The sequence below is a fragment of the Phocoena sinus genome, chromosome 2, assembly GCF_008692025.1.
Source record: "Phocoena sinus isolate mPhoSin1 chromosome 2, mPhoSin1.pri, whole genome shotgun sequence".
Taxonomy (NCBI): domain Eukaryota; kingdom Metazoa; phylum Chordata; class Mammalia; order Artiodactyla; family Phocoenidae; genus Phocoena; species Phocoena sinus.
Genome location: NC_045764.1, coordinates 129475878 through 129493641, shown reverse-complemented (window position 1 = coordinate 129493641; position 17764 = coordinate 129475878). Strand labels below are relative to the sequence as shown.

Below are 17764 nucleotides of genomic sequence, written 5' to 3'. Positions count from 1 at the left end.
ATTGTCTATATGTCTAATGAAGTCGGGGTTGGGTGGCATGTACCTAAACCACAAGGGAGGAAGCAGATTAATTAATTATACAAATACATAAACATAACACATGGTCAAAAAACAAAAAGTCACCTTCCAAATTTATTAAAGAAAATGCAGAGTGATGGTAAATACCTCTAGTCAATTTTGTGGAATTCTTCCCTTGAAGACATGACATTTCCAAACACATGCCAAAGCGTACATGGTTCCCAACTGTACTAAGTAGGTGAGAAGCTGAAATCCTAAAATGTTCATCTTTCCAACTTTTCCCCAGTCTGTGGTCTGTCTTTGGATCGGCAATAATCGCCTGAACGGCTACTATGGCTTCATTAATCTTTGTCTGTAGCTCTCTGAGCTCTTCTATATGCAGCAGTCGCAGAATTTGAGCAGCTTCATTAAGAACTGCATCTGTTTCATAAGAAACACTGCATTAATCAATAACGTTTGCATATATTCACTCATTTCCCCCAAATATTCACCAAGTCTCTAAAAACAGTTTGAATTAAAACAAAATCACTTACCTCCTGTGTCAAACCAAGGTAATATTGCTTGTCTAAAGCAACAGGCAAGCCCTTTAGGAAAAAAAAAGGACAAAAATCAGACTGTATAGTTATTCGTTCACATTTTCTCACCTCAAATTGAAAAGCAGCTAGCTATTATTTTAACCCTTTTAGCTGCAGTGGCAAGGTGCCTGAGAATTTTCTCTTTAAATTTGCCTATTTTATGAGTGAGTTTTTTTCCTACTACAACTAGTTAGGAAAGAATGGCCTTTACATGTAGTGGGCAGCTAGTCCCATAACACATTCCAATCCCTTTAAGACCAGGCATATAAAAGAACAGCTCTTTTTTTTGCAGAAGTGCTGTCACTAACTTGCTATGGAAGGAACGTTGAGCAGGGCTGCTACTGTCACCGTTTCAGTTATAGTAGCAGCAGGTGTACTGGGCAAATAGGACTTTTTTTTTTTTTTTTTTTTTGCGGTAAGTGGGCCTCTCACTGTGTGGTCTTTCCTGTTGCGGAGCACAGGCTCCGGGACGCACAGGCCCAGCGGCCATGGCTCATGGGCCCAGCCTCTCCGCGGCATGTGGGATCTTCCCGGACCGGGGCATGAAACCCGAGTCCCCTGCATTGGCAAGGCGGGACTCTCAACCACTGCGCCACCAAGGAAGCCCAGGACTACTCTTCAGATGACTTTCCTCAAGCAAGTTTACTTCGGAGCACATTAATTTGCCTTTATGAATTGAACAAATCTAAAATATTACATAACTTTTTTCTGCAAGCATGATGTTTACCAGATTATATTAACTTTCAACAGTTCATTTAAAAGTTACTTTGAAGTCATCTAGGAAAATGAACAGAATCAAACCATTTAGCTAACCAGGTCAGCACCTGCATAGATATACCAGAGATTGGTGACTATGGTGGCGCCAACCTGTATAACGTTCACAATAACTATCAAATAAAAAACGAGGACAGGCAGTCTAGACTTTCTGCTGAGTTATACTGTATAAAATCATTACCAGTTTTAAAAAGTCACTATACTTTCAACATTACAAATGCTAAGCTGTCACTACTCACTTCTTGCCTAATTATTAATGCAAATCTACCCAGACTCAAAATGCTTTAAAATCACTAGTAATACATTATACACATGAAGAAACAAATGGGTATGAAAATTCTGTTAGCAAAAAACTAGAGTGGAATTGTTACTTCAGGTAGCTTTCTGTGTCAGTCTGGTACCAGTTTTCTGTTCTCCCTTCATCTGCCAACAGACCACCTAGGAACAGGCACCCCTGAAGATGACCACACGTCCCAAATGCTAGTTATGAACGATTGCAAACAAGAACACTCAACTATAGAACTCTTCCACTGTATTATTATAGCATAGTATCTTTTTTTTTTTTCTTTTTGTGGAACGCGGGCCTCTCACTGTTGTGGCCTCTCCCGTCGCGGAGCACAGGCTTCGGATGCGCAGGCTCAGAGGCCATGGCTCACGGGCCCAGCCGCTCTGTGGCATGTGGGATCCTCCAGGACCGGGGCAAGAACCCGTGTCCCCTAGCATCGGCAGGCAGACTCTCAACCACTGCGCCACCATGGAAGCCCAGCATAGTATCTTCTGAGATGACATTAAAGTTCAGATTTGGAGCATTCAAAATAAACTGAATTTTACTTTGCAAACAAGAGCAAAGAGATTTGGCTATGGCCTTATTTGCACTGCCTTCCAAACCAAAAGCATAATTTTGCTGAATGATGAATGATTTTATTATGCCAGGACACAATTTACTGTCTGTTCTATAGGTGGGTGAAATAAACTGATCTTTAATCCCATTTCCAGTGGCCTGATTCATACATAATTAATAAGCCAATAAGGAACCTTTAAAAGAAACTGAGTGTCTTTTCAGAGGAGACTACACTGCCCCGGCATTAATAACCTTAATACTGTTGGGCTTCGATAAAGATGGGATCAGAGGACAAAAGACATTGGGGAATTGGAGGGTGAGGGAGGCACAACAGAAGGACCAGGGTCCAGAATGTGGACTGTACCCAAGACCTTCATCTGTGTAGCAGGAAGGGGCATTATCAGACACCTGCAGCTGCTAACCCCTGAGGACATTCTCTGTACTGACCCATAGTCAAGAGGACTTCAGGGGCATTTGGGTTTCTAGGACAGTTCATCTAAAAATATCCTAGATTTATTAACAAGTTACATTTTTATGATTTATGCTAGGAAATAGAATAAACTGAGATTTCTCTGAAGAAACAAAAGGGTGAAGATAAAGACTTAAACAGAAAAGAAAATGAATTACTAAAAAAGAGAAGGTGTGTCCTGTTTTCTAGCAGTTAGTCAAAATAACCCAGTAAATTTCACAAGTGTAAGTTCTTTGAAATTTTAACTGGGCACATGGTTTTGAACTGGTAGACTGTGGATATGCTATTGGAGGCTTCTTAAAAGTAATGAAGTGAGATAAACATGAAGTTCACTTTTCACTCAAAAATGACTGGATAGGGCTTCCCGGGTGGCGCAGTGGCTGAGAGCCCACCTGCCGATGCAGGGGACATGGGTTCGTGCTCCGGTCCGGGAAGATCCCACATGCCATGGAGCGGCTGAGCCCGTGAGCCATGGCCGCTGAGCCTGTGCATCCGGAGCCTGTGCTCCGCAACAGGAGAGGCCACGGCAGTGAGAGGTCCGCGTACCTCAAAAAAAAAAAAAAAAAAAAAAAAAAGACTGGATACAGTTTGCTTCAGAATCAAATTCAATTCCACTGAAGTAAGCTATTCTTTCCCTGGGCAGTTCTAGCACAGAATAGATATCTTAAGCATTCTCAGGCAAAGTTCAAACTCATGACAACCAAAAGAAACTTTCAGTAATAATTAATTTAGAATTTATTTAAATTAAAAAAACAGCATACCTCTTTCGTTTGATTTGCTTTAGCAACTGCATCCTGTGTCAGGCGCTCCTGGACCAAAATGCGAATTGCCTAAGAAATCCCAAAATAGTATTTTTACTTTTTATAGGCTGTCTTATTTTTTCTTCTCTGAGACTACAGAATAAGGATGCCCAATTTAATGGAATTAGAAATACCTAATTCATTAACAAACTCCCCAGCAAATTAAAAATTTTAAAAATAGCTACTGTAATGAAAGTTTTCACTTCTAATATTTAATAATGTGGAATGATGTTCATAACAATTACGTTTTTTGAATAGGTAATTTGTGTGTGCTAAAATTTTTTTTTAAATAAAGAAGGATACATGGCGAAAAAGTATGTCTCCTTTCTATCCAAGCTTCAGCCATACTTTCAGAAAACAATTACTGCTACCAGATCCTTGTGTATACTCACAAGGCCTCTATCAAATTACAAGCACGCTCAGGGGTATATGCAAGTGCGTGCACACGCGCGCACACACTCACACACATACACACACACGCACCTTTGATACAAAGGGTAGCATATCATACACACTGTCCCTGCTTTCTTCACTTTATTACAGTAAAATGTTTTCAGATCTTTCAAAGGACACATTTTTTTCATTAGCAAGGCATTTTACCACTGCAGACACAAATGCATACACGCACCTGCTCACACTCAGTAAGATTTTTCATGGAATTTTAATTAGTGGATGACAGTTGCAACCCCAAGATAAGTGTGAAAATTTGAAAAATTATTTTTAATAAAAACAAACCAAATGCTACATTTGAAAAAGAATTAAACCAATCTAACAGTAACTGCAAATGTATTTACACAGTCCAGTTGCCAAACAGTTAATGTATTGATTCTCACAGCTGCAATATGGATGTTCTCCATATTGTCATGTATTGTTTGAATGCTTCTTAAAATAACTCAAAAGGACAAACATGCTAGGATTAGAATTTTATAAAGCTTTTGATTATAACTGACTTATATTGTATTTTAGTACCCCAAATATGCTAGCATTGTCTGTTCTCCTCTCACTCAGTTTATGATTAAAGCTGACATAACCACTGTAGAACTGTTCCAAAGCAATTTCTATAATTGCCTGAGTAAGGAACAAGCCTTTGAAAGAGCTAAATTTCACTAAAACAACTTTTGTCTCTTGGCGTCCAATCTGAGTTAAGAAAATCTGAGTTAACACTCAGATTCAGTATAGAGAATTATAATAATCTAGGAATAGAAGAATATTCCCATATTACAACTGTCATTTAATAAATACAATTCTAAAAAGGAGAATAAATTATGATCTCTTGTGGGTAGAGTGAAATTATTCAATTTCCTGCAAAGCAGTTTAAAGTAATTTAAAGCTCTTTAATTTCTCATAAAATCAATAATAATTTCTAAAATAACTTCCAAGTCTGGTAGTACCACTCCCCTGCCCCTCCCCTTCCCCCCACTAGACTATCATAATTACTCAACATAAATCTTCTGAAGCATAAGTATATTTTTCCACTCAGAAATAAGAGGCCTCTTTTAGGCCATCAGGTTCCCTGCTGTAAGGTATGAACTGAGTGGCCTATCTAGGATGGGGGACTTGGAGGACAGAAACATTCATTCCTCAAAGAGATTTGGGGGTATGTTTTTGACCAAATTCACCATTACAAGTTTGGCATTTTCCACAATCTTAATGAATACAGACCATGAATATTTAAAAGGACTGATTAAACAGAAGTGGGGTGATATAGGAAAAAAAAATGGACCAGGACGTCCTTGGCGGTCCAGTGGTTAGGACTCTGCTTCCAATGCAGGGGGTGTGGGTTCGATCCCTGGTCAGGGAACTAAGATCCCAGATGCCATGCGGCCAAAAAAGAAAAGAATGGAGCATAAGGTCCAGTGCCTAGATTAAAATCCTGACTATCATTTTCTATGTCAGCTTGAACATTATTTATCTATTATCTTTAAGTCTCAGTTTCTTCATATACATATTTTAAAAAGACACTAGCATCCACCTCTAGGATTGTTGGGAGGATTGAATGAGTCATCTGCAGTGGCAGGCACACAGTAAACACTCTTTGATATTAGTTGTTAGGTAAGCTAAAACCAATGAATTCAAGAAATCTGCTTTATGTCCCACATTTCTCTAACATTTTCCTCATTCTACCATAGATTTAAATATCAAACACAGTTATTTTTAGAAAATGAAGTTTTTAAAATTATATACAGAGTTTTTGTCAAGAATTGAGAATATGAAGCTGACCTTAAGCATTACCAGGTAATCGTCATGACGCTGAATCTGAAGAAGGTTAGCCAAAGCCATTACACCAGCCTTAAAATCAGGATTATTTACTATAAAAGATTAAAAATGGAAACTTACAGCTCTGCAAGCATGTAATTACAAACGTATATATAAACATATAAACTTAAAAAAATACTTTTATTTTCTAGTAACAACGAATCTCTTTAATTTCTAAAATTGCTGCTGACAAAAGCAGTATGGGGTAAATTAGGTAAACTGATGAGATCAATGGTTTTCCTACTTATCAACCAAAGTGAACAATCCAATAAATGACTAAATTAACTCACGTGAGGTTTGTTCTGTAACTTTCTCTGCAAGGCCCATTTATATAACACTATTAATTAACCTTTCTTCCCAAAGCTATTAATTTTAATACACAGATTCCCTTCAATGGACAGTTTTCCCAAAACCTTTTCTCCAAGCAGCAGCTCTAGAGCATCCAAGCAGCTTATTAATTCATTAAGGGTAACTCATAAATTACAGGTCAGTCAGTCAGTGAAAGAATATTTAACATATTATAATCTAAGTAATTAGAATCTTAATACTTTTAAAAGGAGAAAGAATTACTTAAAGACATCTGGGACTTAAAACAATGAAAAATTTTAACACTTGTCTCATACTGTCATTAGATTAGAAAAAATATTTTCTGCACCCAGGAAGGCAAACCATCACCACCATGATTAAATAAAATCAAAACCCCCAAGTTACTATGAGCAGATGAAAGAAGAGCATTTTCAGTTTCAGATATTCAGCTACAAGAGGAGGAAGAAAGCACACTATAACTGACAGTAAAAAACAGCACAGAGAATAAAATATCAACACAAATGTTGTCTGCATGAAACACTCTTAATCTACTAAAACCAAATAAACCCAGACTTCATTCTAGGAAGTAAAAAACATTTAAGAAACCAAAAATGTTGATGATCATTTTTATGCATTTATAAACTTACCATCCAAATTGATCAATGGCTCTGCATTTTTAGCTGCATTGTCAGCGTTTTTTGTATTATCAGGTACCAAGTCCTTGTATTTTTCAGCTGTAAAAATAGGCAAAAATACAATTTGCAGAGCTTCAACTTAAGGTAAAACAAACGTTGCTTATTTACTGAATTTAACTGAGCCAAACTGGTTATAAGCATAAGACAACCCAAGCATTCAAAAACAAAAATGCTATAATAAAAAATCTACTAGAAGACAATGTGACTAGCTTTTTAATTAAGCTGAAATGATTATCAGACACAAATATCTTTTCATTAACATTTCTTAAAGTAAAACATTTCAAACACTATCTAAATTTTAGAAGAGAAAATCTGCTTTTCAGCTTCCTGTCAAACTTGGTAGGGGTAGAAGAATGGGACAAGGGTAAGTATAGGTCACATGAGGTTAAATACAAACACACTAAGAAGTTTCTTCGCAAATCTTGTGAATGCTGTATACAAAACCAAAAACCTTGCTTTCTAAAAAAAATCACTTTAGGGCTTCCCTGGTGGCACAGTAGTTGAGAGTCCGCCTGCCGATGCAGGGGACACGGGTTCGTGCCCTGGCCCGGGAGGATCCCACATGTCGTGGAGTGGCTAGGCCCGTAAGCCATGGCCACTGAGCCTGCGCATCCGGAGCCTGTGCTCCGCAATGGGAGAGGCCCGCATACCACAAAAAGAAAAAAAAAAAAAAAAAAAAAATCACTTCAAATACACCATCATATACAAACCTAAACTTATTTTATGGAGACTTAAAATGCAGAATTCCAAAAGGAGATTTTATTACTCTTACCCGAAAAATACTAAATAATATTTTAAAAGACTTTACAAATAAAAATATTTAATAGTAATTCACCAAACTTAAGGCCCAAAATGCCATCTTTGGCTATAGTGCTTATATGATTTGCTAATGGAAAAAAAAAGGGAAAATAAAAGGATTAAAATTTAAATCAGACAGGAGTTAGCTTAAAGGAGCTACTGGCCAAACCTGGAACAATGTAAACATCAAAATACACGATGACAAAAAAGGATTAAGACCCACTGAGTAAAATAAGAATCCACATATCTACACTGATCTGAATAAACAAACATACAAAAACTGGTGAGAAGGGAAAGCTCTTCCTTATAGTGGAAAGACAAAAAAATAAATGTAGAGGAATGATGGAATTAGAAAAACACCTTATAATCAACATAATAATTGACTCAGGCAAAAATCATCAAATGTATACTAAAGCTAAGGTTTGAAGAGGAGAAGCATATAGAAATCATCTAATATCTCTCCACAAGATGCGTAATTTTTACACTGAAGAAAGCCTAACCAAGTGATCAGAATAACATGACCAGTATTGAGGCATATCACCAACACATGCCTCCTGATATGATGCACTTAAAAGAACACAACATCACTTCTGTGTTACTCTTAACAAAACTACAAACCCTGAATCTAATCATGAGGAAACATCAGACTCACTCAAACTGAAGGACATTCTACAAAATAAATGTCAGTGTCCTGAAGCACTGAGTAATTATTCCAGACCGTAGGAGACTAAAGAGACTAAGGAGAATGAATGTAACACATGATCCAGGACTGCTTTGGAGGTTTTTGTTTGCTTGTTTTTGCCATAAGGAACACTGAGACAAATGGTGAAATGTGAATCTCACGTACAGATAACAGTAAAGAATTAAAGTTAATTTCCTGATTTTGATAAATGTACTGTAGCTATGTAAGACAATGACTTTTTTTTTTTTTTTTTTTTTTTTTTTTGCGGTACGTGGGCCTCTCACTGTTGTGGCCTCTCCCACTGCGGAGCACAGGCTCTGGACGCGCAGGCTCAGCGGCCATGGCTCACGGGCCCAGCCGCTCCGCAGCATGTGGGATCTTCCCAGACCGGGGCACGAACCTGCGTCCCCTGCATCGGCAGACGGACTCTCAACCACTGCAAGACAATGACTTTTTTTAGGAAATGCACATAAGGGTAAAAGAGAAATCATTTACAACTTAGTGTCAAATGGTTTCGAAAAAATTAGGAGTATGTATATATATAGAGAGAGAAGGATAAGGCAAATGAAGTAAACTGTTAATATCTGCAGAATCTGAGTATGGAAAAATTCTTTTTACTATTCTTGCAATCTTTCTGTAAATCTAAAATTATGTCAAAAGAGTTAAAAGAATTTAAATCAGATTTTAATCACCTTAATTGACAAGCTAGCAAAAGGCTTTAAAACACGTTAAGGCATAAACAATAAAAATTCACAATGGTTTTATCAAATAAGAATAAAAATTTTAAATAACTTAAAAGTCAAGAAGAATGCAACTTATTAATGTAAAACCATAAAAGCACAGCAGTGCCTCCTACAGATAAGGGGCAGTGTCTCATGCAAACTCAGTTTTTTTAATACATTAAAGAAGACCATGCTATCACTGAGAAATAACTGTACTTAACAGTAATACAGTCAACTACAAGGATACACAATCATATGGCATCTACTGTTCTTGGTACAACCTAGGTAACCTAAGTTGAAGTATTATAAAAATGGGACAAATGGACTAAATAAGGGTAAAATAGAAATAAATTGAGATGTGACTATAATTTTATGTGGGAATAGCTGAAAAACACTTGAAAAGCTGGAGAATACTTTGTTGCAAATTAACTAACAGAGTTCCCACCAACTCAGACCAGAACAGGCATATTTTGCTAAAGGCTCCATAGTAAAGAAAAAGTCTTTGAGCTTTCCTTAAGATTTCTGCCATAAGGCATCTGAAACTTAAGTTTGAAGAACCAGCAAAAAAACAGCTGGTTGATGCTCCACACCAGTATGTATAAACATTCATATATTGAATTTACCAAGCAATTATAGTTGATAAGCACATCTACTGTACACAGAAACTATGTCAGGTACTGTGGCAGAGAGAATCATGACTGCTCCCTCCCCCGCAAAAAAAGGTCCATATTCCAATCCCTGGAACTTATGAATATGGTATCTTACATGGCAAAAGGGACTTTGTGGATGTGATTAAATTAAGGACCTTGAAATTGGGGGTATAGGGGTTATCCTGGATTACCTAGGTGGGCCCAATGTAACCAAAGCATCCTTATAAGAGGGAGGCAGGAAGGTCAGAGTCAGAGAATATGTGACAATGAGAGCAGAATCACAGAGTTTAGAAGATGATATGCTGCTAGATTTGAAGATAAAGGGGCCAGAGTCACAGAATGCAGGCAGCATCTAGAAGATGGAAAAGACAAAGAAATGCATCTTCCCCTAGAGCCTCCAAAAGGAACCAACCCAGTCAACAAATTGACTTCAGTCCTAATACAGATGCTGGACTTCTGACCTCCAAAACTGTAAGATAATAAACAGTCTTTTAAGTCACTGAGTTTGTGGTAATTTGTTACAGCAGCAACAGGAAACTAATAGAGGTACCATGTAGGAAACAAAGCTGAGTATCAGCTTACAATTTAGTGGCGCAAGTAACACATAAGCAAAATGGAAAGTGGCGAATGACTCAAAAAGCTATAGGGTTAAATGGGAAAGCAATGGTTTCTGAATACGTAAAAGGAACTATCGTTTGGAAACAAAGTGTAGCATTCTAAAACATTTATGTTTCAAAAAATTAGCTTGGTGGGCCATGTGGATGAGACTAGAGGGTGACATAGATGGGAGACTAGTGTGAAAGACATTCCAATAATCTCAGGAAAAAGTGGCAAGAGCTTGAATTAGGGCAACAGCAGTGAGGATGGAGAAGGAAAGATACGACAAGGGAAAAAAGGATGGAACAGAATGAGAGGAAAAGGGAGAGGCCAAAGACATTAAAAAGGCTTCAAACGTAAATCATTAAGAGGACTGGAACTGACAGTCCCATGAAAGAGAACAACATAAATGCAGGGGATGGAGGTAAAGTAAGATAATCAGATCTTACATTCAGATGTTAGCAGGCCTTTCAAACTGAAATGGCCTGAGAGAAAACAGTTTATTGGAAAACTATTTTTACTATAGGTACTAACATTCAAAACCTTCCAATGATACAAGTATCTGTAATAAAATAACATTAAACAATAATAATAAATACATTTTGGCCTATACTGCAAATTTGCATTAGATGTATATTTCAGTCTCTTGTGAAATTACCTGCTGCAACCAACACTTGAAATCCTATCAATTCTGGGACAGCAGCAACAAGTGAACTTGAAAGGCTAAGGTACAGACTGAAAGATGGCAAATTCACCAAAGTAATGTGACATTGTGAGAAAACAATTAGCCTTCTTCTTCAGAAAACATCACCTTCAAATTCTAAAAGAAAAATCTAAATACCAATGGAAACCAGTGCTTTTAATATATTATGACAGTAAGGAGACTCTCTAATTTTAGAAGAGAAAATTCTTTCCTAGACAATTTGGGAGCTGGATACAGAAGAATAATTACAAAAAGTAAAATTTTAAACAGATGCTGTAAAGTGAGATGAGGATGTACAAAACTTAAAATGAACCAAAGGTAAAACAATGTAAGACAAACTGGCAAGTTCCCTACATTTTTACACTCCTTTCCCACCTTTCCTCTCTCTCTTTAAAACAGACATTCCCCACAAAACATACCATTATCTCCATATTCAAGTCTAACAGCTAAACCAAGAAGCCAGTCGATTGCTTCTGGTCGATCTTGAATCTTGAAAGGACAGTTAACATCTCTGAGATACTGTGAGGGGAATAAAAAGTCTGGTTTCATTATTACTATAAAGTCACAAAATAAAAAAATGGTAGAGTTGAAAGAGACCTTGGTTTGGATCTCTAAGAATTTCTTATAACATTTACATTACTAAAACTTTGATGCAATTATATAACCCAAAGGAAGGAAACACTTAAGTGTACTACTCAGGGAAAAAAAATGAAGTAGGCCCATCATGCTTTTTGAAATTTTTACTTTTGCAGATTCCAGATAGGGCACCACTGCCTAGATGTAGAATAACTTCATTTTGTAGATGAGAAAACCGAAGCCTAGAGGTCAACACTTGCTGACAGTTATACGACTTAAATCGGGGAGCTGAATCTAAACTTTCTGATTCCAGGTCTCAATACACATAGAGCAGGTAAATAAAAAGGACTTTAATTAAAAAGGAGGATACACCAAAAACCCCAAACAAAACAAAACCAATTATTATCTAAACCTTAGCTTTCATATCGTGGAAATGCTTCTGAATAGAGTAAGCCATGTGACATACAAGCGTTTTGAATAAATGTCAGAAGCTGCATATTCAAATGAGTATGTCCTTAAAATAAGTCTCTTAGGAACTTAAAATCTAATTCCACCGACAATGACATTACTCAAAACTTCTGGAACTCCTTTTTGGAAATTCTTTGGGGGATAATTAATGAATCAGCACTTTTTAGCCGTCACTTATTTTCTAATCAAAAATTTTATTCCCCTGCTTTAAAAAAAAGCACCTCATTCACAAGATTTAGTCATGAGGCAAAAAGCAAATCCATGTTAAAAGTATAAAAAAACTGTCAATATTAAGGATATTCAAAAGATGTCTCCTGATCTAAAAGTATTTCCAAAAAAAGTTCCAAATATGCTTTAGGCAATGACATCATCATTCCAAAGAAACCACCTTGAAAGATAATATCTGTGTAAGTTCCAATATATTTATCTTTAGGTTATACTACTTTACTGTCATTTCTGGGTGTTTTTCATCAGAAAGTTTTTTATATTCTTCAATACCCTTCCACATGTGGAACTCTGTATTGTCTTGTACACGTGAGTGGGCCATCACAGATGTAATATAAGAAATATAAAATCCTCACAATATATTTCAAAGTCTTAAGAAGGCTATCAAAATTTTCAAAAATACTCTTGAAGGGCAAAGGAAAATAATCCAGTAGTAGCAATAATAGTAGTAGAGGCAGGGAAATTAATAAACATATAGCACTTGCTATGGGCCAGGCACCTCTGTGAAAAGGTACATAGGTATATTTCAATAACAATACATACCACTCCTATGAGATAGATAGCACTGTTATTCCCATTTATTGATAACAATATTGAGCCACAGAATGGTTAATAAACTTGCCCATTGTCAGAGGCAGTATGTAACTTACACAATCCTCTAATTCATAAAACTAGAAACTTAGGTACCTAAACACCAGTAAATGAAAATTTAGTCACTTTTCATATTCTTTTATTTAACATTTTTATTGGAGTGTAACTGCTTTACAATGGTGTGTTAGTTTCTGCTGTACAACAAAGTGAATCAGCTATACGTATACATATATCCCCATATCCCCTCCCTCTTGCATCTCCCTCCCACCCTCCCTATCCCACCCCTCTAGGTGGGCACAAAGCACTGAGCTGATCTCCCCGTGGGATGCAGCTGCTTCCCACTAGCTATCTATTTTACATCTGGTAGTGTATATATGTCAATGCTACTTTCTCACTTCGTCCCAGCTTACCCTGCCCCCTCCCCGTGTCCTCAAGTCCATTCTCTACGTCTGCGTCTTTATTCCTGTCCTGCCCCTAGGTTCATCAGAACTTTTTTTTTTTTTTTTTTTGATTCCATATATATGTGTTAGCATATGGTATTTGTTTTTTCCCTTTCTGACCTACTTCACTCTGTATGATAGTCTCTAGGTCCATCCACCTCACTACAAATAACTCAATTAAAAATATGGAACACTTCACGAATTTGCATGTCATCCTTGCGCAGTGGCCATGCTAATCCTCTCTATATCGTTGTTCCAATTTTAGTATATGTGCTGCTGAAGTGACCATTACTTTTCATATTCTTAAAGAGATCTCGTCAAAGTAATAGAGCTAATAAAAACGTTTAATGTAAATAATGATACTGTAAAATGTAATTTTTATTCTAATTTGAAAACAACTCTGTTTTCTGCAAAAACATTACTAAAATTAAACTAGGTCAACAGGAAAGTTATTCCAGCCACAAAAATAAGATAACACACGCAGATCTTTTTAGGATTATTTCTATTGTACATAACAAGGGACAACTGTGTATGTTAAAAATAAGCAAAAACAAGACATAATCTTAGTTTTCAAGCGTGTCAATAATGTCTTATTTTAATATAATACTCTAACTGTATCTCTGCTCTATTTTTAATGTAATGTAAAAATTCTAATTTTTGCCATTTTTACTATTTAGAGAATACGTGTCACTGTTTATTTAAGAAGTCTCAGTGTTTCTGGACAAAACTATTTCTTCCCTTTTTTTTGAGTGTCTACTTGTGCCATTACCTTTATTAGTTAACAGTCTATAAAGTTAGTTTTCAATGGGCAGCGGGCTAGTCGGGTATAGGGCCCTAAAGGATGTGAATACAGAGTAAGTTTTGCTATAGAGAAAATGGAGAAATGAATATTCATATATCATTCATTTACATACATACACATATATGTATACAAATAAACACACACAAATATATAAATTCATGAAACAAACAGGTCTCTCTATTGTATGTCAGGCACACATCTAAGTACTGGGGATAAGCACCTCCTCTCCAGCTACATAAGCTTAAAGCTGACAGTTTCGAGTAACCAGGAATTGGTTGGGAAAGGTGAGGAGTGGGAAGACTAGTCCAGTCATATCATCTAAAACTGTGACAGCTCCCCAGCTGGGTCAAGTTCAAACTCTTTATGGCACATGAGCTTTCCTCTATCCTCAGCCTACTCTATCTATACTCCCCTCCACCCTCATGCCTAATGATTCACCATACTATTTCTATCTAATACTGAATGCTTGGTAGGAAGAGATAATATAATCTGCTTTAAAAACAAAAAAACATGGTAAGAAAAAAGTAAAATCCCTGAAGTCTAGCTTTTCTAACACTGATCATTATTAGTGTCATTTATTTTAAAAGAACACAGTAATTTTATGCTTGCCTGTCTTCATATAATTTTTAGACAAGTTCTCTGTACGTTTTATTTTACTTTCTAACTCATTACCTTTTCAAAGAACTTGGGCCAGTCACTGCTGTGGATGTTTCTTAAATTACCTCTGTCTTCAATCTTGTAGTGTCTGATTTTCTGGTCTTCGAGCCAAACAATAAAGTTTCTAAATTCTGTTTCATCTGCAATAAAAACACCATATAAATCACGAGAAGCACTAGGTAACAGGTAAAACACTTCCTTCACAGTCTTGTGGAACTTTTTTTTTTTAACTCCAAAATTAGAAGTTATTTGAGCTGCTTGAAGTAGGAGTTGAAAGTGCAGACTTTGGATTGACTTATGTTCATATCCTGGCCTGAATTCAAATTGACTCCAGACATTTAGTGGTTGTGTGAAATTGGGCTAATTACCTAAATTTTCCAGGCCTCAGATTCTTGAGTTACAAAATGGGGAGTAATAGTAAGACTTACCTCATAGGGTTGTTATGAAGATTAAATAAAATATTTAAGGATCAAAACAGTGTCTAGCACACAGTTTTGCTATTTAAGTGTCAGTTATTATTCCAGTTCCTATGGGGAAGAGGAGGAAGGACTGGGCCAGATTAAATTTACAGCATCATAATGTACAAGAAATTAAATGGCAAACAGAAAGAAGATACTGACTACCATTGTCTTTTACTGTTACGGCACATTAAACGCATTCATGAGAAAGTACAGATGTTGTTTCATTTAATCCTCCCACACCATTTCGAGGTAGGTAATATCCCGATTTTACCAGTGAAAAAACCTGAGGCTCAAAGATTCAAATTCAGATCTAAGCTCTACTACCACTGAACCTTTTTTCTTACATAAAAGGCAAAGCAGTAAAACAAGTTTCTATAAATTGACATGCTTCTACAGATCAACAAAACACTGCTATCCTGCTTGGAAATTATGTTCAATTACAAAATTCAAGCTTGAATTCAAATTCAGGCCTCCCTTATGAAGTCTTGAGACTTATACAGTGGTCTGAACATCCCAGGTTGTGCTTGATCACTTTCAAACTTATTAGTCTACCACAGGCCAAGAACTCTGGAAGAAAATGAATAGTGGGTAGTAGGTGAGTAGCAGTGGGTAGCAATGTTAATACTTTTTACGATTTTAATGCGGTGAATTCCCAAATACCTTTGTATTTACAATTCAACCGCCCCGCTCGTCTGCTATTAACTTTTTTTGCACGACTCACACACTGTCATTAACTCGTTCCTATACGCGCTTGCCCCGACACTGTCAGTCCTGGACTTCGTTCTATCTCGAGCTCAAACTGCCGGATGGGCTCCCACTGCCCCCACCTCACCCCTTAGTTCCCAAGGGGCAATGAACGAGTCTTCAAGTTACTCAGCATCTTCCTCGGATTCCAGCACTGTGCTGGCCCCCAGCAGGTGCTCAAGGTATCGCCCAATCACCCGGAAACCACGGGGCTGAAGGGCTACGTCAAAAAGCGAAGACTTTCCCTCTAGAGCGCTGAGGGTGCGGGCGAGAGGGGGGTGGGCGTGGGGTCTGGAGTTCAGCAAGTGCAGAAAGTGCTGATGCCGAGGCAAGAGCGGGTGGCGGGGCTCTGAAGCCGGGGAAGAAAGGCGGAAAGCAGAGGTGCTTGGCTGCCGGGAGGAGAGGAGTCCAGGGGAGACAAGGCCGCGGACGGTCCGGGTGGGGAGCCCAGGTGTCGGCGCTGAGAGAACGGCGGCCCGGCGGCGGGGAAGTCGGGGGGGGAATCACTGACGCGCGGCGGGCCCGGGACCGCCTCCTCACCTTTGCAGTTGAAGCCGGCAGGGTTGTGGTAGTCGAGGGCCGTCAGTTTGCGTCGGAACATGGTGCCCGCTGCTCGCTCCGGTCCCCCGGGCTGCGGCCGGGAGAGGTGAGGCGAGGAGGAGCGGGCGGCACAGACACCGGCGACGCGGCGAGAGGGCGGGCGGGCGCCGGGCGCTCCGAAATGACGGCGGCCTTAGCCAATCGTAGCTTAGGGACGGCCGCCGCTGGCCAATGCCCACCAATAGCGGCTCCGGCTGCGAAGGCGGGGCCACGTCGGGGCACGTCGACGCTCAAATAAACTTTATTGTCAGCCTCCTAGTTGTACAATAGGCAGAAAGCAACTGAGAAGCCAGTTACCTCTTGCTTTCCTCGCCGTCTTGATCATACAAACTGTTTACTTTTTTCAGTGTATTCATTCATTCATTTAATTATTATATGCCTCCTACATAATAGGTGTTCTTCTAACACTGCTAATGCAAAGACTTTTAGCAAGGTACCTTTACGACTCGTTGGGAGTGACCCACAGGTAAACATACAACCGTAATACTGTGTGATAGTTCCAGACATCACCAGCAGCCAGAATCTTGAAGCCAGAAACCTGGACTTATCCTTTACTCCCTCTTACTGAAGTTACAACATCCACTAGTTCATTGATTTCTGCTGTTCTCTCTCATGTCTCTCTCAAATCCCTCATCTTCTCCCAACCCCACTGATGCTGCCTCAAATCAGGCCCTCATCATTTTTGCTTACTCTAATTGTCTGATTTCTTAGGTCCAGTCTTGCCTTCTCCAATCCATTCCCCCACACAGCAATGATACTGATTTTCTAAAACAAAAACCTGTCCATAACAGTTTAATGCTTAGAATCTTTTAGTGGGTCCTCGTTGCCTTCTAGTAATAATCAAAACTTTTATTTAACACCCTTTCGGATCCAGTCCCATCTGCTTTCAGACACTGGAGAGACAACAGTGAGCAAGACAGGCCAAGCTTCTACTTTCATGAAGTTTAAAAGGCCCTTGAGGGAAAACAAGCAATAAACAGACACACAGACACACTCTTTTGCAGTCAAAAGGGTAACTTGTTTTGAGGGAAGAGGATGTACAAAGGGAAGGAGTGAGCAGCAGCACGGCCCAGAGGGGCTAGAGCTTATGGGAGCTGGAGGGTAGGAGAGAACGACAGCTGATGAGACTTGGACAGAGGCAAGGACCTGATCAAGAAAGACCTTTCATGCCACACTAAGGTAAAAAGTGGGGGAAAGCAGCTTTTCAATTTTATTTTCTGGAATTGACTCTTTAGTGCAAAAAACTAAGTTGTTTGCTCCTAACCATGTCTATTTCAGGCCCAAAGTTATCAGCCACTTGAAACTGGTCATCAC

General features: G+C 38.3%; 1 protein-coding gene and 1 non-coding gene across 2 annotated transcripts; both read right to left on the bottom strand.

The window, feature by feature from the left end:
* Window positions 1-52: 52 nt before the first annotated feature.
* Window positions 53-16572, bottom strand: RTRAF (RNA transcription, translation and transport factor). The gene is given in 9 exon segments (XM_032622350.1): window positions 53-438; window positions 552-573; window positions 576-602; window positions 3439-3507; window positions 5698-5786; window positions 6687-6773; window positions 11306-11405; window positions 14661-14785; window positions 16391-16572. Coding segments are annotated over 9 exon segments (951 nt in total). The 5' UTR covers window positions 16452-16572; the 3' UTR covers window positions 53-67.
* On the bottom strand, window positions 13366-13472 carry LOC116750058. The gene has a single exon (XR_004348801.1). It is a non-coding gene; the product is annotated as a U6 spliceosomal RNA (small nuclear RNA).
* Window positions 16573-17764: the final 1192 nt, after the last annotated feature.